At 43.8% G+C, this 23,545-nt stretch overlaps 1 protein-coding gene across 10 annotated transcripts in view; it reads right to left on the reverse strand.

The window, feature by feature from the left end:
• Positions 1–525: 525 nt before the first annotated feature.
• The window catches only part of MAST2 (microtubule associated serine/threonine kinase 2), a 203,796-nt gene continuing 180,776 nt past the window's right edge, over positions 526–23,545 (reverse strand). For 9 of the 10 annotated variants that reach the window (XM_065673460.1, XM_065673452.1, XM_065673451.1 and 6 more), the window contains 10 exons: positions 22,220–22,342; positions 19,886–19,995; positions 17,247–17,401; positions 15,754–16,058; positions 12,249–12,464; positions 10,215–10,441; positions 8,624–8,746; positions 7,722–7,858; positions 7,312–7,499; positions 526–6,615 (listed from right to left, as the gene is read on the reverse strand). In XM_065673460.1, coding sequence (XP_065529532.1) covers positions 4,538–6,615; positions 7,312–7,499; positions 7,722–7,858; positions 8,624–8,746; positions 10,215–10,441; positions 12,249–12,464; positions 15,754–16,058; positions 17,247–17,401; positions 19,886–19,995; positions 22,220–22,342 — 3,662 coding nt within the window. In that variant the 3' untranslated portion in view covers positions 526–4,537. The remainder of the gene's footprint in view (positions 6,616–7,311; positions 7,500–7,721; positions 7,859–8,623; positions 8,747–10,214; positions 10,442–12,248; positions 12,465–15,753; positions 16,059–17,246; positions 17,402–19,885; positions 19,996–22,219; positions 22,343–23,545) is intronic. The other variant, XM_065673454.1, reaches the window with a different exon arrangement.

A 23,545-nucleotide genomic window follows, 5' to 3' on the forward strand; every position in this document is an offset into this window, starting at 1 on the left:
GGCCCCCTTTAAGTACTGAAAGGCTGTGATAAGGTCCCCCTGGAGTCTTCATTTCTCCAGGCTGAACAACCCCAATTCTCTCTCAGCCTTTCCTCACAGGAGAGGTGCTCCATTCCTCTGATCATTTTTGTGGCCTCCTCTGGACCCGCTCCAACAGATCCATGTCTTTCCTGCGCTGGTGGCCCTAGAGCTGGATGCAGGACTGCAGATGGGGTCTCACCAGAGCAGAGCAGAGGGGCAGCATCACCTCCCTCAACCTGCTGGTCACGCTCCTTTGGATGCAGCCCAACGTAAGATTTGCCTTCTGAGACGGTAAATTTGGGCCTGAGTGGAAAGCTCTGGCTTATCCATACCTCCGACGCACAGAACCCCAAACAGCCTGGCAGATTGACTTCGATACCTCCCACACCCAGACACCCCACAGGCTGTTCCCTGCCCCATCCAACAGCCAGTTGATGCTGAAGGCACCCCCAGCACTGCAGGAGATCGAGGCGAAACCCAACAAGAGACAGACACAACTGGGAATTTATGTAAAAAAAAAAAACCAAAAAACCCCAAAATTCTTTATTTTGGAGGAGGATTCGAACACCGACATGCAGGTACAACATGAATAAAAATTATTGCACCGCTATTATGTGGCAATTGTTCAAGTTTCTAAAAACACAGAAATTCCACACTTCCTCTTATCTAGCTAAGTGCTGAGTGACACAGCTTGGCGGAGCCCAGCTCAGGAGGTGCTCTCCCAGCCACCTGGATATGGTCATCGAACACAAGGGAAACACACACTTCTGTCCAACCTTCTACTAGAAGTACAGAATTATCCTTCACATCCAGTACGAGGAAACCAGAGAAAGACTTCATCCTGCCCTCTTCCGAAGAAAGAAATAGTTAAAATACTCCAAATCACACCTTGACGCAAGTGTGGCAACCAAAACCACTGGTCACTCCTACCCCTTTCCCAGCAAGCGCTCTTTAGTACAATAGCAGCCAAAGGCCTCTGACATCCGGACCCAGGAGTGGCCGTTACAATGCTAAAGTCCAATATTTACAATAAATATCATCCGTTTCTCTCAGTTCGCAACAGGAAGAGACAAAGGGAAAAGTAACACTGAAATGAGGCACGGGGCAGGAATGCGGCGGCTGGATGAAGGAGCAGAGAGGAGCTGCAGGGGCTGGAGCCAGCTTTGGCGCTGTCACCCCAGCACACAAAGAGCAGGAGAGCCAAGCCGACAGAAGGGAAGAGGGAAACGAAGCAGGAAAGCAGCGTATTGGGTACATGCACAACTCATTCATCAGACGCACCACACACAACTTCTACCTCCCGCCTGTCTGAGGGTTATCTACAGAGGCCAAGTTCTTGTCTTGCTGAATGCTTTGCTCGGGTACCATGGGTCCGATCCTGCCCTGGGGAACACATCCTCCCTCATCTCACTCAGCTTTTCCAACACCTCCTTCCCACCCAACACTTTTTACAGGCTTATTTGAAGTGTTTAAGCACTTCTTAGCAGAGCAAGAAGTAAGTCTTGGTGTATCTACCTGGTTTATTATCAGAACCTAATAGAAAGTGACTTTTTGCCAAAGGTGCTCCATGTAAGTTTGACACAAGGTGGAACCTGGCACACTAAGGGGAACTGCAGGACTGACCAGGAGCAGGGATACGTGGCTTGACTAGGATGCTCTCCTGGCAATGCTGTTTGGCTTTGGCTTCCAAAAAACCATGGTTTTTTAAATTGCACCCATCACTTTCTGTACCGTAGCTACAAAAGAGGTGACTAACACACACCTCACCTCTTCTTGGGCCAGTTCAGGCAACAGCAGCAAAAGCTGTGACACAGCAAGGCTTCCAACTCCTCTTTTTATGTGTAAGAAAGGATAACTCTGCAATTCAGCACCGGAACCACCACGTGCAAAGGGAGGCAGTCAGCAGTTAACACAGCTGGTACCTTCAGAGCCTCATCCCTCATGGGATGAGCCAGGTTACCCAGCCCTCTCTCCTAGGAGCAGTGGGTGGTTTTCCCATTAGGTTCTTAAAATGCAGAGCCCTTTGCGGATGCTCACAGGAGAAGCTGTGTCACTGCAAGGAGAAGGAAGAGGGGACCTGCAACCAGGGAGCAGCCAGGTCAGACTCTGTCCTCACCCACCTCTGGGCTCACTGATTTACACAGAGACCTCCAACCTCGCCGAGGTTAGGTGCTCTCAGGACATAAGCTTGAGACTTGTCTTCATGGTCACCACAGACTCAGGATGCTGAACCAATTTCTCACTGCTCCTGTCCATTCTATCCTGTACTGCCCTACTGATCAGGCCTTGTTTCTCAGCAGTTGTTTGAGCAGATCACGCCACCAGGCTGAAAACCAGCCAGGTAAGTACCAGACTCTGCCAAGCCTGTTCCTTACTTGCCATTGCTCCGAATCAGCACAGAATGATGCTCATCAACAAGAGTGCTTTGAGAGGCCGGAGACAGCCAGGACCCTGACAAGGCAGTGGAAATATTGTGATTATTATTGCAAACCAAGTGTATATGAGTAGCCTATGAATTCCAGGGAAAAGAGCAAAGAGACAGCACAGCAGGCTCCGCTCTCAATACCGTCACAGCAAGATTTATTAATGTGTTATCTGGGAGCGTTGAGGCTTTGGTTAGTGTATTAACAACACCATACATGTTCACACAGACACACAGAGTAAACACTCTTTTAAACATGTTAAAAAAGAAAAGTCCAAACCAAAACTTGGTCCAGAAATGAAATCCAAGCAGCCAAAATCAAGTATATAATGGGGCGAGGGGGGAAACAATAGTGACACTGAAAGAAGCAGGGCGAGATTCCAGAGACTTTTCTGATTTGTGGATTGAGCTGAAATCAAGTTGAAAGAGTTGGAGGAAAATCTATTCCTATATAAAAACATATCTGCACTTAGGGGAAAGCAAAAGTTCAAGTTCAGAAAAAGCCAAGACACTGAAGAAGGCAGCGGTGTAATGAAATCAGACCAACAGAGGCAGGTTTTAGCTTGAAATACCGTTGCACAGTCATTCTGTTTCTAACAGCATAAGCCAGTGAGCAGGATACTAGACCTTGCGGGTGACCCGCAGGGAGATACACTCAGACAAGACTAGAATAAAAGCTGAGCACAATCTGGGACAAATGATGGGAGTGTTCATTGAGAGGAACCTTTAACTGGATGAAGAAATGGCTTTACAGTGCTATAGGTATCACCACTTGACACGTTTATTGGTGTATGATTATTGATCTAATCCCCAGCAAAGAGCACTGTTATCCAGTCGGTCACACTTAAAGCAAAGCAATGTCTAAACCTAAGAGCAGAGAGTTAATTTGCTTAATGGAAAGTGACCTCAGCAGTGGAAATGATCTAGCTATCAAAGCTGAAATCTTAAAATATCACATGTGTTTTGAAGTCTGCTTGCAGCTTGTCCACAGAACTCGAGGAATCCGAACTCTTCATAGGATTCTTCTGTTTTTAAAACGGGCAGATTCGGAAAACTCGGCAAGTTTCCCAAGCCCCAATTCAGAAATGTTAAGGAACACCTTAGAATCCCTACCTATTTAGACTCACCAAGAGAAGGAAAAGTCTCCAAAGGCCATTTATCATTGAGATAACTTTGCCTGATGCATACTGGAGAACACGCGACTACAGAGTTCTCTACTTTAAAACCAACCTACAAGGCACCCCTTTCCTGGGGTCACTTATTCCGAGGCAGGGCAAGTTGTGAATTGAAGCCAGAGAAAGAAAGAGAAAACATCACTAAAATTATAAAAACAGAGGGAAAAGTTGCCAAGTGTCTCATAAATGATAAGTAAAAACAATCCCCCCCCCCCAAACAGCTTACGGATTGCAGATTGCTCTTTCGGATAATTCCATTGAAAACTACTTTTACTGGGTTTAAAGAGCAGACACGGATCTCTCTGTGTCTGTCCCCCCCAGCCAAGTCCCTTGCCTCTGGATCCTCTAAGGACTGTGATGCACATGGTGACAAACAGCTCTCACTTGCACTGAAGAGGGTTTTTCAGCTCCAGAACAACTTGTGGACCAGAGTCGTTTCTTCTCCTTGTCCAAGGACATCAGATTGTAAATTCAAAGACCAAACCTGAAATTTGTGAATTCCAATGGCATTTCAAAGAGAAAATTGAAAGGCAGAAATTTAAAAGTAAGCTGCCTTTTTTGTACTCAGAACTTCTGGGATCTCAAATAAATGCGGGATTACAGGGAAGAGCACAACAGGCCCTAAACTCAGGCAAAATAAAAGGTCTGGAAGGGGAAAAAGCAAATAAAAGAAAACAAACTGTTTCTTAAGCCCTGCTTTAAAGATACCCTGTTCTAAAGAGACCTCAAACGGCAAGCATTACTGTGTACAAAAATAGAATAGCAAGGATGAAAAAACACAAAAAACAGTATGAAAAAAACCCTCCCAAAAATAGATGTACACAAGTTCTATTTTATATTAGTGTATATTACAAAATTCAAACATGCAGTCTCTATTTTGAATGTAGAATGCTCCAGTCCACTAGTACCAGGGATGCTGCTATGTTTTCTTTACAGCATCATCATGTGACAGGGGAAAGTCTTGTATTTTTAACTGGTTTCCAACCTCTTTGCTTTTCGCTTGCACCAGAGTCCCTTCTTTTGAGGGCCTCGTGCTGCCATCTGGCAGAGGAGAGGCTCTCAGAGCTGCTTGTCCAAGAGCGTGAGGCAGCTCTTTCGATGGAGTGATTTTGCAGCTACCTCCCAGCACTTCAGGTGCTTCAGCACTGCAAAAAGTCGCCTCCTTTTTTGCCACTACGGGACACGTTGCCTCCCAGGGCTTGGCTGAGTGTAACAACTCTGTGCAGGATCCGCTCCCTGCAGTCAGACTGTCTGTGCTAGATAGTTTGGCTTTCTCTTGACACGCTCCTGCTTGTGAAGTTTCCTGTCTTTTTTGTTTCAAATCCCTCTCTTCTTTACAGGAGGCACCCAAATGGGGGAAATCCTTTCTCTTTTCCACCTCTCCAGAACCAGACATACTGAGCTTCAAAGGCCCCAACACACTCTGAGCTAGCGGCACTAACTGAGACACGGAGAGAGCTCTTTCGATAGCGCCGGGGATGAGGAGCGTGGAGGATACAGGACCTGCTGGGCTGGTTTTGCTGGCGGTTGGAGCACTCTCTGCCTGGGACGAGCTGGGCTGCTTTTCAGCACAAGGACTTTTTTGGGACACCTCACTTGGGCTTCTAGGAGACAGAAACGAGGGGCTGTGCTGTTCTGCAGGCTGAAGGGTCTCCTTGCGATCCTTCTCACTGCGGTCCACAGGGCTTACCGAGGGAGGAGTGCTCACGCTTGCCATGCACCACGAAGAAACTGCCAGCAGAGGTTTAGAGTCCTGTTTCTTCTGGCTGCTTTCTGTTAGCAAAGGGTCTTTCTGGTCAAGCTTACTACATGAGGCCCCTGAAGAGTCACCTTCTTCAAGTTCCAGGAGTTTGATAGACGGGCACTGTATACGTTCTGTCCGATCTACTGGCTTTTGAGTACTTGTAGTTCTCCCTAGGTCTTTGATTGCTTCAGAAGGTTTCTCTTTTGGACCAAAACACTCAAAAGTTTTGTTTTCTGGCAATTTTTGTTCCTTTGCAGTTGTTTCTGATCTTAGTAATGGCTTTTCCGAATCAGCTAATTTTTGTGGAGAAGTTCTTGGGAGGACCCCTGACGGGGAAGGCTGCACACTGATTTGCAGTGGCTCTGAAACAGGCTTGGCTTGTTGATTATTTCCCTTCTGCAAAACTTCAGTACCTTTTGGGTCTTCAGGTAGAAAAGCATCATCTTCAATACTATCCTTGCTTTCCAATTTAGATGAAAACTTATTATCCTCATTAAAAGAATCCGAGCCTTGGTCTCCACCGTCAGGGGGCTTGTCGAGTCTTCTCCCATCCTGACTATCTTCTGAACCATCATCTGTTTCATCTTCGGAAGAGTCCACTTCTCTGATGGCCTCTTGCTTTTGCAGAGACTCCCTCCTCTCCACCCTGTCCTGTCGGATAGCACCCAACTTCCGTGAACCCGGCTTCTGCAACATCCCTTTCTCCGCTAGCCCAAGTTTGCCGCCTGTTGTTTCATTTGCAGATTCTTGCAGGCTCTGGAGGCTAGGATCCCTCTGTAGCATCTCCTTCTTAAATTCAGAGTGCGAGATATCCAAGCTATGCTTACGTGAGGAAGCCAGCTTCTTCTCAGAAGAGGACAGCGAGGCAGCCAGTTTCTCAGCCGACTGAACTCTCTTTAGCAAAGGAGACCTAGGGGGTTCAGCACTTTTGGGGCGAGAAATCTGCCTCACCAGTGGCGGAGAGGAGTGCAGCTTTACTGGGAAAGACTGAACAATACTGGAGCTGCCAACTGAGTGTCCTGGTAAAGGAGACGGGGAGCGCTGCGGCGATGTGGACTGTGGGGTTGGTGATGGAGTGTGAGCTAGTGGTGACAGAGGGATGTTTCCTGCAGATTTACGCCTTGGAGATCTGTATTGCCTCTGAAGCTTTGGTGCTAGTCCATGCAGAGAGCTGGGGCGGATGTGTCCAGAGCTGGCTGGAGAATTGGGAACGCTGGAACTGGGAGAGCTGCTCTGGGAAGAATTGCCACCAACTTAGAAGAGAGAGGAAAAGAAAAAGACTTAAGAACATTAATATATACTTGACCACTAAAACACGTTATTGAAAATAAGACATGCAAGAACAAGACAAAATGCCACATTACCACAAAGCACTGCTGCAATATTACAAGGTAATACTGCATGGCTTCTGATGGAAAAATCCCATCACTGTCACACAACACCAGGATATAGTAAGAAGCACTCTGCTACCAGAACGTTTTTCCTGAAAGATTTCCTCCAAGCAGATAAACCAAGTGTTCCATTGCTATTCTCAGACACAAATCTCTTTATTCCATCAGCTCATTCAATTTTCAAATACGATTTTGCCACATTGTTTTGATTTCTTTTCTCTGAACTAATACAGAAAATGTGTCAAACTGCTACAAAAACACTGCGACTTACAATAGACATTTGCATCAAAGTGAAGGGATGGTGAAAGGATGCTGTAGTACAGCAAATGCATTCTTAAAAGGATGTATGGATTTTCATTTTTAAGTGAATCGATGAAAAAGAATACATCCATCCTTAAGGTAATCGACATCACAGCTGTTGTTTCACTTCACAAACAGACCTAACACCTGCTGCTGTGTGTTTTACTTCAAAAATTCATCAATAAGCACAAATCTTCTCCAAGGTTTATCTGTCTGTGGGGATGTTTTGGGTTTGGTTTGCTTTGTTTCTTTCTTTACCTGAGTGCACAGACTCGGGAGTGGATCTGTAACTCTGGGTCGGCGACCGAGGAGACAGGTTGTGGGTTGGAGAGCCAGGCACGCTTTCTCCAGAAGACAGAGAACGGTTAAGTGAAGATAAACTCCGGCTGGTGTGAAGCAGTGACGCTTGTTTAGTGATCTTCCTCAGCAAAGAACTCTTCTTCTTACTGTGGAAGAGCATTCAGAAGTTGTTTACAAGTCCAAATGATTTATTCACCTTTATTGGCACATTTCAGTTGAATTTACGGTACAATTAAAGAGAAAAAGAAAACAAAAAGAACTGGAAGATGTACCTGCTGATACGTATTATCTGAAAATTGATTTGACAAGATCTCTTTTACATTATGTTGGCTACCACTTAACTTTCAAGGAGAAACATCAAAACAAACCTTTCCTGACCATCCTTAGTTTTACTCTTCTTGTTCCTACGAGCCATCTTGGATTTGTAGCTGGCTTTTCGGGCTGGACCAACTTTGATGGATGTGTTCTCAAATGGTGTGGTGGAGATGGACACTTTATTTCCACTCTGTCAGAAACAAGACACAGAGGCATCACTTAAAACATTGCTGTTTGAAGCAGATCTGCAGGCTAAGCAGGTAGGCTGCTAGTCTATTGCTGCCTGCCATTTTGTAATCCTCTGTCAAACTCCATTTTCCCCTTTGCATTTCCAGCTATCATTTATTAGGGAATTGCTGAGAGAGCCCTCTTTAGTCAGGCTTTCACAAATGATTAGCTCAGACCCCAGCTGGTAGGTAAAGCTTCCCAGAGCAGATAGAACACAGCATCTGACCTCTCCCATTGAGATCCCAACTGCCTCAATTTAATACTTGTAATACTTGGAAACTTGAACAAAGTGATATTCTGTCACCAATCCTATTCCCAGTGCTCTGGCTGACGGCAGATGTGAGCATATCAGGCATCTATCATGCTGAATCTGCAACACAGAGCCTGGCTTGTCTCATCTTAAAAAGAAAAGGAAAAAAAAAGGAAAAAAATAATCCTTATAAAATAATTTTTATTGCTCCTCAATTTGCAATCCTGAAGACTTCTGCCTTTTGGAACAGTCCAAACCTTTGGGTTTTATTTCTGTAAATGGATACAGCTCAGAGAAGGTATCAAAACACAAGTCATTTATGCGGATAATTTTAAGACCACCCATTACAAAGCTGCTTTTAAATACCAGTAGGCGCTGTGTACATACTTGTATTTCAGACAATGCCAATTAGATACCTACAATGTTTTAAACAAGCTGGCTCATTTTTTCCAAGACATAGCAGTGCTGAGTCCCTACCTTCAGAATCAGCTCTACCACTTCTGTGTGCACCAGTCCATTGACCGGCTCTCCATTGACGTGGGTTATTAGATCCCCTTCACGCAGACCTGCTTCATGTGCTGGACCGCCTTCCTCCACGTGCTGGCAACAAGAAGAGGATGACTGATTTGAGATATGGAAGGTATAAGACTGCTGACCAGATCAGACTCAAAGTCCATCCATCTCATCTCTGCTGCAGGCAGCACCAGCTGCTTCAAAGAAGGGTGAAAGAAACCACGGACTGGCACAACCAAGCACAAAAATCTGTGCTCTTCCACTCCTCCCCCAGCACCTTGCCAGTCTTTTCTCAGTCCATCCATCCAGGATGGTTAAGCTGACCAAGAGATCAGCTCCTCTCAAAGAAAAGGCTTAACACACTTCCAAATATTTCCAGCACTTGGGAATATTAACTAGATACTCTTGATATCCAGACAAGCATTCAATCTTTTTCAATTCCTCTGCCATCTCAAATCCAGCATCCTTCCATGGACACACTGGAACCCAAGGCAGCCAACAGTCTTTTAAATAAGACTCTGTGCCAGGTGTTTAGGGTTTGCATCTCATCCCAAACAGTGCTTCTTTTTCCACTTTCCATCCTTTATTAACCTATTCATCATGGTATCTTTTCCCCCATGAACACAATGCCTTTCCCCATCACTGTTCAGAAGGGTAAGCCTTCTTTACAGTGAGAAGACAGATATGCTTGAGAATACTACAACTCTCCCTCTAGCCAGAAAGACTACAAATCAGTATCTTGGTAAACTCAGCATTTTTCAAGGAAAGCAGAGAGAAGCAAGGGAAAAATGCAGCTTCAATTATTTTCTAGGTAAGAATGAGTGTTAAATAATGATCAAAGCATATGAAGTCCAAATTGTCTAACGAACACAGAGATAGAAGGAGAAAAACGAGTAACTTCTACCCTGACTCCATTCTCCCTAACTACACAATATAAACAACACTGCTTTGGGGAATGGATCCTTCCTAGAAGTCATACAGGTTAACAAAAAAAGGAACACCGAGATCAAGTACCAGACTTAATGGGAAGGCAGAGATACAGACATGGAAACCAAACCTTTCAGCACAGCACAACACTAAGCCACGAGCTGAGTCCCTAGGCAATCAACATAGCAACAGTGATGCTTTAAGGCTTGTAATCAATTCCAAGCAACTGCTTGGAAAACCCCAGCAGACCAAAGTGATCAGAAGCTGGCTACAATCACCAACACAGGTCTGAATAAATTAGCTATGAGTGGCCCTCATGCAACAACCCCAATTAGGAGAAAGTGGGTATGCACACAGAAACATGCTTTAAAGTATGTGCCACAGGTGAAAGAAGGTGGATTCATGTAACCAGGGAAGAAAGACGGAAAGAAAGGTTGCTGTGGTGCTGTGATGGGCTTGAAAACTGATACAGGTAAAACCCAAAGTTATTATTTATTTTGGAAGGGCTTCTCCCACCCCAAAAAGAAAACAGGGTGTCAAAATACAACTTACAAAGATAAACCCCACACCCCTGGCTAAATGCATTTCTGGCCCTGAGGGTACTCGTTTTAGAAAAGCAGAGACATACCCAGACCATGTGATGCACAGTGTAGATATCACTGTCACCCATATAGACGCGAATGGCACGGAGAGTGAAACCGTATTTCTTTCCAGCCCGATGGATGATGATTGGTGGTTTCAGGTTTGCGATAGCAGGAGAAAAGTCGCGGCTGGGTGAGGAGTCCCTCGAAGATGGGTTGGAGGATAGAGAATGAGGTGACATTGGACTGGCCAATGGAGAACACGTGTGGTGATCTACAGTGATGACACAAAGGTGGGCAAAAATTAGGAAAGCAAGCCTCCAAAAGAGAAAAAATTCTTGTTAGAGAACAGCTAAGAAAACACCTCTCCCAATGCTCTTAAAGCTGCTGGTCTTCACCAGAGCTGGGTTTGCCTGCAGCTTCAACTAATTCATGCTTTGAAATATGAAAATCAACAGTGTTCCCAAAAAGCACGTCTGGAGGTGTGTATTTAATACAGCAGCACTGCTTGTCTAGGCTTATGGTTGGCTCACAGTGTTTACTTCTCTTTCACTTATTTACAACCCATCATAAACATTTACTCTAGGCACATTCCTGGAACACCCCCTTTCCAAGGTTATGACGTATTATCCTTCTCCAGGATAATATTAAAGGTTATGACATATTATCCTTCTCCAGGTCGTCTCTAGATCTTGGTGCAAGTTATATGTTGGAGCTGAGATGAACCAAAATCAGTTAGTGTTCACACAAAAAGTCAGTAGGCAGTCAGACAACAACCACTTCCAGGTAGTTTTGACAGTGTTTTAAATTCACTGCTCTAAAAAATTAGCTACTGCAGGGGCTCTGTTACTGAGAAAACACTACAAGTGCATTTTAGAGTGTGTTTCCCAACTGAACAGCCAAGGGCTGGGCTACCGGCTAACCTATCTGACCCTGCTTGCTCGTGGAACAACATCCACTTTTAAAAATATAAAGCAAATACAGAACTCATGTTTTAAAGTGAAGCTGGTCAACATCAGTAAAATCAACCCAAAGAGCAGGAATACTACATGCAGCTGTAAAAGCTAATCTCTAATCCATTAAGAAACACCTGCTGAATTGCCCAGCACATATTTACCTGGCAAACGACAGCAGCTCTGGAGGAACCTTTACTGGGTGATTAAATACACATTTTAGAGATTTTCATGAGGGAGTTTGTAGTTTGAAAAGCAACCAATGGCCCAAACCACAAGAAATGTAATGCGCGTCACCGTGACAGTGCCGAGAAGCAGTTGCATACCTGCCTTCAGCTCCCCATCTGAGGGCAAGTCACTGCTCTGCCAGCAGCTTCTGCTGGGTTGGCGCTCATGGACAAGCTGTAATTCCCTCTTCCCACCTAGGCAGGAACAGGTACAGCCCTGCAAACACAGCATGGTCTTATCCTCTGGAAAAAGGGACAAAGTCCTTGTGGGGAGAGCCTCCTGCCGAACCGGTCTGTCACAGCTTGGCATGGTTGGGCTCACTACCACCTGACATGAGGAACTGTCAAGATCTGGCTCTGCTTGGAGACAGAGCCGGGCCAACAAGGTGAGCTATTCAGCAGTGACTCACTTTGTGAGCCACTCACCCTATTGGATTCTTAAACACCTCATCTCAAACAAGTTACCTGGAGTTACTGAAACTTCCTGGTGCATGCATGCACCAGACACCTTCAGTTCCCACACAGCGCTGTAGTTAGCGTGTGACCCCCCCAAAATAGTACTCTGAGGGTTAGAATTGTCCCATGTCTCTATACCTCCTTGCTGCACCATTGTCTAGAGACCAGCCAGGAGCCAATTTCAACAAAACTAGGGAGAGAACAAGGCCCAGCTGCCATTTGCAGAAGCCGCAGTCAGACCACACACACAACGCTCCTGTCTGTGGCAAAGCGGTACTCATTATCCTGCTGAGTCGTAAATATTAAACCGATTGTAAAAGTTAGATCTCTCCCCTCCTGCCAGAGAGGGCATTATTCCAGAAGAGCAAATGGGGAGGCTCTGTCTGCACACCTTTTGTTCAGTGCTTGCAGATTCTGACAATGCCTCACCCGAGGCATTCCTTACCTGAGGGAATCAGGAGAGACAAGGCAGTAGCGGATGCTGATTTAATCACTTTATTGATAGGTCTTGAGGTACGTTTCTCCCCTGATTCCCCAGAGAGCAACCTGTGTCGTGCCCGCCGCACTGCCAAATCGCTGATGGCTTTTGGAGTGGTAAAGTCTGGGCCTTCATTGCTATTACTGCGAGCTCGTGGATCAGAGAAATCTGCAGTGCTCCCAGCTACAGTTTAAATTAAAACAGATTAGAACCACAGGGAATTCCTAACAGTCTATTCCCCTACAGGCAAAATACATTAAATCAAAGTCATGTTTACATGAAGTCCAAGAGTAAATTTTCCTAAGAAGAAACCCCAGGGCTTGAATTTTTATTTACAGAAATGGTGTTATTCTGAATACAGAAAATTAGCAGCTTCTGTTCTGTTGGAAAAGCTCGCTAATGAAATCACGTTGCTGAGTAGCAGTTACACGAATCCTAAAGCTGCGGTGCAGTTCTGCAGGCAAGTCATTTCAATGGGATCGTTCACAGATGAAAACAGCTTTATGGGAAGTGCTCCAGTTTTACAACCAGCAAGAACTGTCAATCTTTAAGTTAAAACTGCCTGTAGTAGAAGAGCCAGGTTCTACTGGAGCTGCACATAAAAAATCCATTTTAAGAGAATATTAAAGTACTAAAATCAGGGAAAGTAAAAATGTGGATTGCAAAGACAACCTTAATTTGCCCCCTTCTGTGCACCACTGCAATTTAGTCTTCAATTACCTAACCTGCTATAATTATATATAAAATGCAAAATAAGCTTGAAAATCAGACTGGGCATGTAACAATGCTGAGGGCTGAGGGTGCTGTACTCAAGCTCGGTGCCTCAGTTCCCCATCTGATGCCTTCAAGGGGCTCTGTGAAAATACATTAATTAGAATTTACAAGGTGCTTAGAAATGAAAGTGATGAGCATCACAGCAAGTCCACAAGGGAAATTAATCATTCTGTCTTCAAAAGCAAATTTTAAGCAGCGTGCAATAAATAAAGCCTTAGGGCCACATTTTGAGCAATGAGGACAGAACAAAACATTGATCATCGTTATTTAAGTGGGCACCACTGCTCCGCATACTAAGTCAAGCAGGAAGTACCATGAAAATAAAAATTCAAAGCACCATTCCCATAGACCTCAGTACGAGATGCCTGTTCCACATTTAACAGCCACAGAGCTTCAAATAAGGCTCCCAGACAATGAAGAACCCAGAATCGGAGGCTGCGTGCGAAAAGGCTGTGATAAACATGAGCAGAGCACTTCAAGACAGAGACAGGAATTAAATCCTTTCTTTCAGTTCCCTGCCTCTGACTTAACTGTGCAGACTGTGGACAGTGAAGCAATGGTATCCCAGATTAAAGACTGCTCTGATGGATTAGGCTCAGGGGAGCAGCTGCCCAGGGAAACTTTGTTTTTTGCCTATTTCAACTTGTAGATACTTGTATTTGTAATTAAGGTGTTCTCGCAATTTTTATTAGTGTGTTTCTGGTCTTTTAGTATGAAATTGAGAAACTAAGGTTCCCCTATAGCACCTATGTCATCCCAGTATGTGGTAGCTTACTTCCTTCACTCCTACACCTCCTCTCACGGGTTAATGGAGTACATGATGGCAGCACTGGGCCTGTTCTGGAAGGACGAGCTAAAGCAGAAAATGGGACAATCTTGAAGGAATTTCGCAGACTGAATTGCAGAAGAGGAATAATGAGATGTGGGGTTCTTTGGCTTTAGTTTGGAGATGAATTTCCTCTAAGGCATTTTCACCTTCTGCTATCAATTCACCATCACATCTGCCCAGTGCCCTTCACTTTGTCCTTGTCCAGTATTGCTGCCATTCTGACTCCTTGCCCAGTACTCATTTCGTCTCCTTTCCATCCTCAATGCATCCACAATTGCTTTGCCTGCTTGTTCTCAGGTTCATCCACCAACTTGTTTCTTATTTTCTTAACCCAGCTAATCCTTGTTCTTTAACACTACAATCTAGTTCTTCCCCTAAATATGCCTTCCTTCTCAAATACAATCATAGAATCATAGAATGGTTTGGATTGGAAAGGACCTTAAGATCATCCAGTTCCAATCCCCTGCTGTGGGCAGGGACACCTCACACTAAACCATGTCATCCAAGGCTCTGTCCAGCCTGGCCCTGAATACCACCAGGGATGGAGCATTTACCATTTCTCTGTGCAACCCATTCCAGTGCCTCACCACCTTCACAGTAAAACCCTTCTTCCTTATAGCTAACCTAAATCTCCCCTGTTTAGGTTTGAACCCATTCCCATTTGTCCTATCACTATAATTCCTCATGAAGAGTCTCTCTCCAGCATCCTTATAGGCCCCTTTCAGGTACTGGCAGGCTGCTATGAGGTCTCCACGCAGCCTTCTCTTCTCCAGGCTCAACAGCCCCAACTTCCTCAGCCTGTCTTCATACAGGAGGTGCTCCAGTCCCCTGATCATCCTCGTGGCCTCCTCTGGACTTGTTCCAACAGCTCCATGTCCTTTCTATGCTGAGGACACCAGAACTGCACACAATACTCCAAGTAGGTTCTCACAAGAGCAGAGCAGAGGGGCAGGATCACTTCCTGCGACCTGCTAGTCACGCTCCTTTTGATGCAGCCCAGGATACAGTTGGCTTTCTGGGCTGTGAACCAACCTGCCAACCTTCTATTCAACTTCTTCAATCTCTTCCATTGGACCAAACTGGCTTTATTTTTTGTCCATACTGCTTCCCACCAGCTCCCAGCTGTTCCTCAGTTCTCAGAAACAGGCACCTTTGTCCTTTACCTTCCTGGTGCCCTGAAATGGTCAGGAGCTGGGGACACTCAGCACCCGGAGCCCAGCCCTGCACTGCAGCAGCGCAGGGCACCATTGCAGGGCAGGTCCAGCTCAGCCAAGTGCTGGAGAATGGCCCCAGGACAGAAAAAGCTTCTAAGAAGTCAAAACCTGGATTCTAAGACCCACTCTACTAAACTTAGGATGCACTTTATTAAGCCTGCAGCTTGGCCCAATTTTGGGATATTTGGCTGAGGCAGCAAGTAGCACGTCCCTGACACAAACCTCACATCTCAACAAATTTGAAGTCACTACTTTGAAAGTTTTTGATAAATAAAACCATAGGAAAACAGGGATCTGTTAATGTGGCTGATACCCATATTCTCCATCTCCAACTCAGCAGTCATCTGCTCTGATGAATGCTTAAAATGATGCTGCCTTAGGTAGGCATACAGCGGTTGTAAGGAGGCATAGATCATATGGGTCTCAAGCATGAGAAGACCTTAATAATTTGAAGTGCCAGGACTGAAATATAAGATATAATTCTGAAGAGATTAAAGCACTGACATTATTTGAAAGTCAAGCACATCCACAAAACTATACTAAAATAACCACTTTGCAAGAGACATTTACATCATCCAGATCCACAGTTTTACAGTTAATGTCTGAAAGCTAAGAGGGCTTTCTTGGGGACAACACCATCACACCAAACACATACCTGTCAATGTTGAGGCGCTGCTGACAGCTGTGGAGGGGGTGGTGGGTCCAGCATCACCTTCCAACTGCAGCTCCTGCTCCACAGGCTGTTCTGGAATGGGCACCGGCAGTCCTTCCCGCGACTGCACGGTGGATAAGAGCATCCCCTCAGACTGTGGTCTTTTGAGAACAGCTCCCTCGTCCTCAGTGGAGATGGCAAAACGGGGCATATCAAGAAGCCCTGAGCAGCGCCGGCGGACGGTCAGGGGTGGGCTGGAGTCACTCTCCGTGTGTGAGGATTCAGACATAGACAAGCGCTTACGCAATCTAAGGGAAAAACCAAGACCGAGCCCCCAATCAAGTTAGGAGGATAACGAACTTTAAAGAGTGAGAATAGCACACAGACCCAACTCACAAAGTTGAAGCCAATTTAGGGTGAAGTTAGGAGACTGAGCTACATCATTAGGACCTAAAATAGCACAGACTTGGGGCACCACCTGAATTTAGATTTCCAATATATTCCATTGTTAAGCTTCTCAGAGAGGAAGGAATAATACCAAGGAAAAGTACAGTTCAGTGAAGATGATATTAAAAGATTATAAAAACCACAATTACAAAATGCAAATCATCATCCATGCTCTTTTGGGAATTAGATGGCTTTTTCTCTCAAAGTTGCTGTGAATCTGAAGCCAAGAAGGCCTGATGTAAGATGCATGGGAGTTAAGAGTGTAATCTACAACATTTTTCTTTCTTTTTTAATCTTGTAATGCTAATCAGGAGTTACACAAAATGCAACATAACCATTTTTTAAGGAAAGGTTGACGATCACTTCAGGAATGCTAGAAAGATGGTGGATATCCAAAGTCTGGGTATTCATATACTTTACTGACATTTTTTACTAGAACACAAGAGGGGTTTGGATATTCTGAGCTTTAGAAACTTCGGACTTTCCCAATATTTTCTTTCATTTGTGACAAATGGTTAAAGTCTGGCCACACCACACTGTGGATTCACTGATGTTTAAGAAACAACTGCTGTTGGGACATTTCTGATGTAACTAGTCGTTCCACAGACTAAAGCCTTACTTAAGGTTATAACTCCTTTACATTCATTCAAAGTACTTGGCATAAACTTAGGAGATGTTAGTACTTAACAAGATACATTTGAGGACCATATCACTTCTATGCATTGATTTTATGACCAGGATGTTGAAATACTTGCACAGGTTGCCCAGAGATATGCCACATCCCTGGAAACATTCAAGGGCAGGTTGTACAAGGCTTTGAGCAACCTGGTCTAGTGGAAGGTGACCCTGCCCACAGCAGACGTTGGTCTAGATGATCTTTAGAAGACTTTTTCAACCCAAACCATTCTATGATTTTCAGCTATTTATTCCAGGCTTCACCTGCAGAAATACATCATATGAAGCATCCCTGATCTAACATTGGTCAGAGAAAGTTTTGGCGCAGGTCAGATGCTATGAGAAACCAGAAGGCTTGGTTCTACAGAACTTACATTTCAGGAGACCCAATCACCCAGCTGCGGTCTCGGCTCTTCAAGCCACCAAGGCTGTCCAGTCTGTCATCTTTTTCTTCACTCAGACTCCGTTTAGTTGGTGGCGGTGTCTTCCTCTCTTCATGGATGGAAAGACGTTCCATGCTGCTGTACACCTGCACATAGCAAAAGATCCTTCTGTACAGAGAAAACAAACCTATGTGGCCTTTTCTGATGAAGGGGCATAATCTCTTCTCAAAATGGAAGATATTCCCCAAGGGCATGAACTTGGCAATGTTCTTTAACTAAATAACACAGTGCAGATGTGACATGCTCAAAGTGTGTCAAGGAGGAAAGGAAAAAGGCAAACTTCAGAAACAGTGAACATGCCTTTCTGCAACAGCATCCAACACCTCTCCCCTGAAAACAGCCCAGCACACCACAGAAATCCTAAGGCTTTTTGAAACGACTTGATTTTAGTTTTTAACCATTCTCAAACTCAGGAGGAGATATTGCCAAAGTAGGCTCCACAAGTCTTGAAGGCTGGCATCTGGATCTTGAAATCTTGCTACACAAATTCAATTCGGTGATAGGCATCATGCTCATGACCCCATTTCATTATCATCAGTCTATCAGCATTGCCCCAAGCTTATTTCAGAACAAAAAAGTCCTGTCCTCCTCAAGGAATCTACTATAATGCTGACAGCTTAATGAAAGTGCCTTTCTTGGTTTTACAGCCGTCTTTAAATAATTAAATGATTAAGCAAAAAAAATCCATCCTTTTAAAACTACACTTGACTGTGGATCTAATTTACATAAGAAGAGATTAATGAAAATAATGTTATTAAAAATTCAGAGCATCAACAAGATAACTATTAATAAATCATATGGCTGAATTGTCAGACAAGAACTTCAAAATATAATGAGCCTTTTATGCCTCCCACATTACAAATGCTGTATAATTTCCCAGGTCTTAGAATAAATTCATTAAAAGTGAACTTTTTCTCTTTGTGGCAAAAACACTGAACCCTAAAGAAAAGCTTCAGTCTAGCAGATGAGTAATACTCATGGTGAGAAAAGGCAGGAAAAAAGAAACCCCTCACATACTCACTACAACTTTTTCAAAACCCCAACTAATCCTGAGGTCCAATTTTGAACATACTTTTGGTGATGCAAATCAGGAGCAACTCCATAAAATTAATGGTAACTGTTACTTAAACCACTGTAGCCCAGCTGAGGACAAAGAAGGACAAACTGGTGCTTCAAAATCTGAGTTCAGTGGTGGAAATCTGGAGGAACTGTCATGACAACCTGAAATACCTGTCAGAGGTCCTAAGTACAATTCCTACTCCCATCTCATTAAGAAGAGGAAAAGACAATTCATAGTGACCTGATGTCAAAACAGCGTTTCTTCTCCCTTCTGCCCCACCACAAACATACGTTATTTTATCCAGTCTAACAGCGGAGTTGTACTACTCTGAAGTGTCCAGAATTCCAGCTTTTTATTTCCAACCACCTGAATAAGAACGAGAGACCTGAACCACCCGCACAGACCTGAATCCAGAAAGCATGGCTAGAGGGGACCTCCTCAGGGCTTCCTGCCCATTTCCCCACCTCAAAGCAGAGCCATGTCTCTTCTAACACCTGACAGATGTTTCTCTAACCTGTTCTTAAAAGCTGACAGAGATGGAAATGCTCCAAATTCCCCAGGCAACACATCAGGGCTTAATTATTGTTCCACATTGGGAATTACTTCTTACAGCCTATCGTATACATCCTTTGTGCCCATCATTTCATATCAGGTCTGTGTAGAACAGGGAGTCCACTGTACTTTCATTCTAGCAGTTATGTATTTGGAAACACATTAGGTTTTATGTTTTGTAGATCTCGGATCATTCTTGTTGCTTTCCTCTGGACTCTCTTCTACTGGTCCCCGTTTATTTTCAAGAACATTGCCCAGAACAGGACAGAGTACCCCAGACGTGGCCCTCCTAGCACTAAGCAGATGGAAAGGATTTCTTCATTTCCCTTGAAGAAAATATTCATGCTCTCCCACTATGGCAACTGCCTTTTTGCTTCAATAAGTTGGCACATCTAACTCATGATACACTATATGCCCAGATCCTTCTCTTTCAAACTATCACCTCACCTTTTGCTCCTCAGGCTGTATTTGAGACAATAAACAACAGCAGAGGTGCAAGCTTCACCTGTGCTCTTACTATATGGGATCTCTTGGATTTTAGACCCTTATTCCAAAAATGCCATAATCAATTTTCATCCTAATACTATCTTGTTACCTACTGGAAGACCCTTTCAGAATGACACTGTTCAAAGAAAATAAGCTTTGGGTACTACCTAAGCCAGCATCCAAGTCATTAGGAAAAACATCAAACTATCAGAGACAGAAGAGACCTCTGCAGTGCCCTGCATATTAGTGAAACATGAAGAAATACAAAACCTTATTCTCCAATTATTCTGGTACTCACCTTCTAACAGGCCACAGCTTATCACAGAATAAACAACATATACAGTTTTTTCTTTCCTCTGTTTATACTAAACACCATGCAATCCCCAAACGTATCAACTGTATGACTAAAATCTACCTCATACAAAGCAACGAAGCTGTGTTCCTCTCCTTCAACAAGTCAGCATGCTCCTACCTTGCTGAACCTCGGCGAGCATGAGGAAAACTGCCGAATTTCCACATGATCATCATCATTAGTGTCCTCCTCTTCTTCCGAATCCAGGTGTTGGTACCGTTCTGAACGGGCTGCGAACAAGGCATGGCACATGTCATCAGTGCAAGGAGTGGTGGTAACTCTCACACATCAAGCATTCCTACTTGTCTGTTTACCAAGAACTCTGAGTGCTCATATACCATGCAGGGTATTTTCCTTAATAACAAAACATACCCAGCCAGTTTTGCTCATTCTGTAGTCAGCAGTGCAGAATACCTCCTTCCTACTGAATTTATCTTATATCATTAGCTGTATCAGATTCTATAAGCAGCTGGTACTCAGCAGGTGTCTAATCCTGCAGACCCTTTGTGGCAGGGATATTTCTTCTCAACAGCAAACAATCACATGGAAGGAAACACTGAAACAATTCACTGTTCCAGTTTCTGATAGACACCTTTTTGACGGCACAAAGTCCATCCTGCAACCAAGCATTCTTGAACATAATAAAAATATTTACCCCTAAAATATTTCCTCTTCTCTCTCCCACAGCTAGCAAAAGGATAAGGTTTTGTTAAAGAAAACAGACAAACAGCCAAGATGCAAAGCTATTTTTCACTGCAAAAATCTCAACTGCCTCCTAAAAGAGATTTTGTGCTTTGAGATTTGCAGCACTGGATTTCTAAGCCAGCCACATTGGATTTTGAGGGGTGGGTGTTAATAAGTTTGGCTACAGAAGGCTGACAGCTATACTGAGCCAAATTTGCTGCACTGTATCAGCCAGAAAGCTACTTCTATAAATTCTAAATTTTCCTGCATTAGGGTTTATAACAGCAACACCAACTCTTATCAGTGTCTGCGTGAGATATTCGCTGGTATCAGAATTCCAGCCTTCATAAAGGACTCACATCAAAGGCACCCTGATAACCTGCTGAGCATGCCTGGGTACTTGGGGAGTTGGCCATCATTCCTACTTGATAGACCCAGTGACTTGCACCACTGAACATTACGTGGTGCTTTTACCCAGCAGGATCCACTCACAGCTGCTGCATTGTGCTTCTCCCAATGACTGACCCAATGCAGTGACCAGAGCTCGTTTCAGTGTCCAGTAAGTCCAGTTAGTGGTGGGAACACACCACCACCTTGGTTCCTACATGTGTGTGGTACCAATACAACCTCAATCTACGCAAATCACACCTCAGCCCCTTTTGCACAGCTTGACCCAAATTGCTCTCTGCAACAAGTACATGGAGACTTATCAAATTATCTTTCTCTCCATCCTACCCCTAACAAAAAAACCTATTCCCCAACTGCAAGAGCACTATCTAAACAGGATCATTGCTCCTGCAGTGTGGCAGCAGAGGGCTTGGAGACAGGCTGCTTTCTCCCTCTCTCCTGAGCACAGCACAGGAGCACAGAAACACATGTGCTCCACATGGAGTTAGCCAGTCCCATGGGCCTAGGAGAAAGACGGAAGAGATTCCACTGAAGTAAGGCAGAAGTTTCCATAGTTCAGAGAACTTAAATAGCCTAGTATCACCCTGTGCTGCAGCTGGAGCTGGGGAGAGACCCCCACCTTGACCAGTGACAAGCCCAAGCCCTTTCCACCTGCTCAGCTCCCAAAGCCAAACAAGGAAAGCTGGGGAACAGAGGCTCTGGGCACAGAGACCTCTCCATCCCTCACATGACACTCCTCCCTCTTCTCCCAAGAGCACTGACTGTCTGGTCCTTATCTGGAAATACCAGGAATCCTACATAGCACAGATACCACGGCAGTTCCCAGACATTTATACACACCAGACAGGCACTTCACTTCATATCTCATTAGAGTTAGTAACACTAAAATAAGGTGATACACTTGCAGTGAAAATAACTGAAATTATTTCAAATAAGAATTTTCCCTACATACTTGTCTGCAAGGGTTAGGGCCTGTTTGTTTTATTTAAAGAGATATTGGCTGCAAACAGCCACTAGGGATAGATAATGGTGCTCAAAAGCTCAAGAAAGTTGCATTTACCAAATGCTTTGGAAGTATTGTAAGAAACTCAGCAGAACAACTGCAGTACCTCTCACTGCAGGACCACGGCTGGCAGGACCACAGGCACCAGTGAAAAGCCAACTGACTTCAGCAGCAGCATTTTTTCATTTAAAATTCATTTGCTTTCAAAGAAACTTTACCTGGCATTGAGCAGAAACCTACAAAAGCAACTTCTATCAAGTGTTTCATTCCATTTCTACCAATGACTTATCTCTAATAATTTCAAACATGAAATATGCACAAAACCCAGGATGCCATTTAGGCTGAATCTTTAGCCTTACTGTCAAAATAGCTTGTGTCATCCTCAGATTCCAACTGTGGGATGAATTCAGCTTTCTGTCGAAGTAATCCATTCCAGTCCAAATCTTTAAAGAACCGATGCTGTTTCACTTCAAAGGCACTACCTGAAATAAAGCATCTTTCATTGCAGAGTATTTCTTTCAGCATTTGCATAATGTGAAAAAACAAACCCTAAAAATATCAAGAGCCTTAAAGAATGTGCCCAAGTACAATTAAGTACCTGGAGTCCATCTTCCAAGAATTTTGAGTAACGACTTCTCCTTTTGCCAAAGTGGTGATATAGGATAAAATCTGAACAAGATTTCCTCCTTTCCACCTCCTCCTCTTGTTTAATGTCAATACATGAGTAAACTGGCTGGAAAACAGCATCTGCTGTTACATTCCATGCAAGTGCAAGATTAAGAACTAATTAACATCTTAATTTAAAATTTCCAAGCTCTAAATACCATCTTGTTCATAGCTGAATAAAGAGCAGACTCAGAAAGCACTTAGCATGAGTGGCTCCACTGTCATGAATAAACTCATTCATGTGCTTAAAACAAGGCAGGGGCTCACCTATCTTCCTGAATTAGTATCTTTTGATATTAAGCTCAGAAGCCTGGGTACCCAGAAGGGAAAACTGGGGATTATCTGTCTACCAGCATATGCTTTTTTTTTTTCCCAAATGAAATTAATATTCATAAAAGATGCTACTGTCTTTCTTAAAAAAGAATATAGCAGAGGAAAAGAGATAAAAGGTTTGCTGAGTGCCAGTGGCACTACAAGATGCCAAGTGGAACAGCAGTCTCAGCATTACAGGTATATAAGGAATCAAAAAATCAATCCATCAACTCATTTCATAAGGCAAGAAACTCTACATCTTTTCCATGACAGCAACATCTTTCAAGTACATGGATCTGAAGTAAAGAAGAACATGTGAAAACCATCTGATATCATTATTAATTCACGATCTATTCAGCACCCTTGTGTGCACATGTGTTAAGTCTGCTGAATACATGTGCCTTTTGGAACTGCGATACATCTGAGGTTTTATTTTATCCTTAGTTTCCAATTGAAAATCTAAAATTAAATCAAATTAAACAAATCAACAGAACAGCCAACCTGTGCTGTGAAGCCACAGAATTGCACGAAGTATTCTAAAACAAGAGTGTAGCTACAGATTATTTTTGGTAACTCACTACCGGCAAATGAGAAGTGTTAGCTTGTAAAACTACAAATCTGACGTTAACATACAGAAAGATTGATGTGCACATCTGACTTTGCCAAAGACATTATCAGATTTTTTTGTATGTTTGGAGAATTCCACA

This window comes from Lathamus discolor, chromosome 3 (assembly GCF_037157495.1).
Source record: "Lathamus discolor isolate bLatDis1 chromosome 3, bLatDis1.hap1, whole genome shotgun sequence".
NCBI classification, from domain to species: Eukaryota; Metazoa; Chordata; class Aves; order Psittaciformes; family Psittacidae; genus Lathamus; species Lathamus discolor.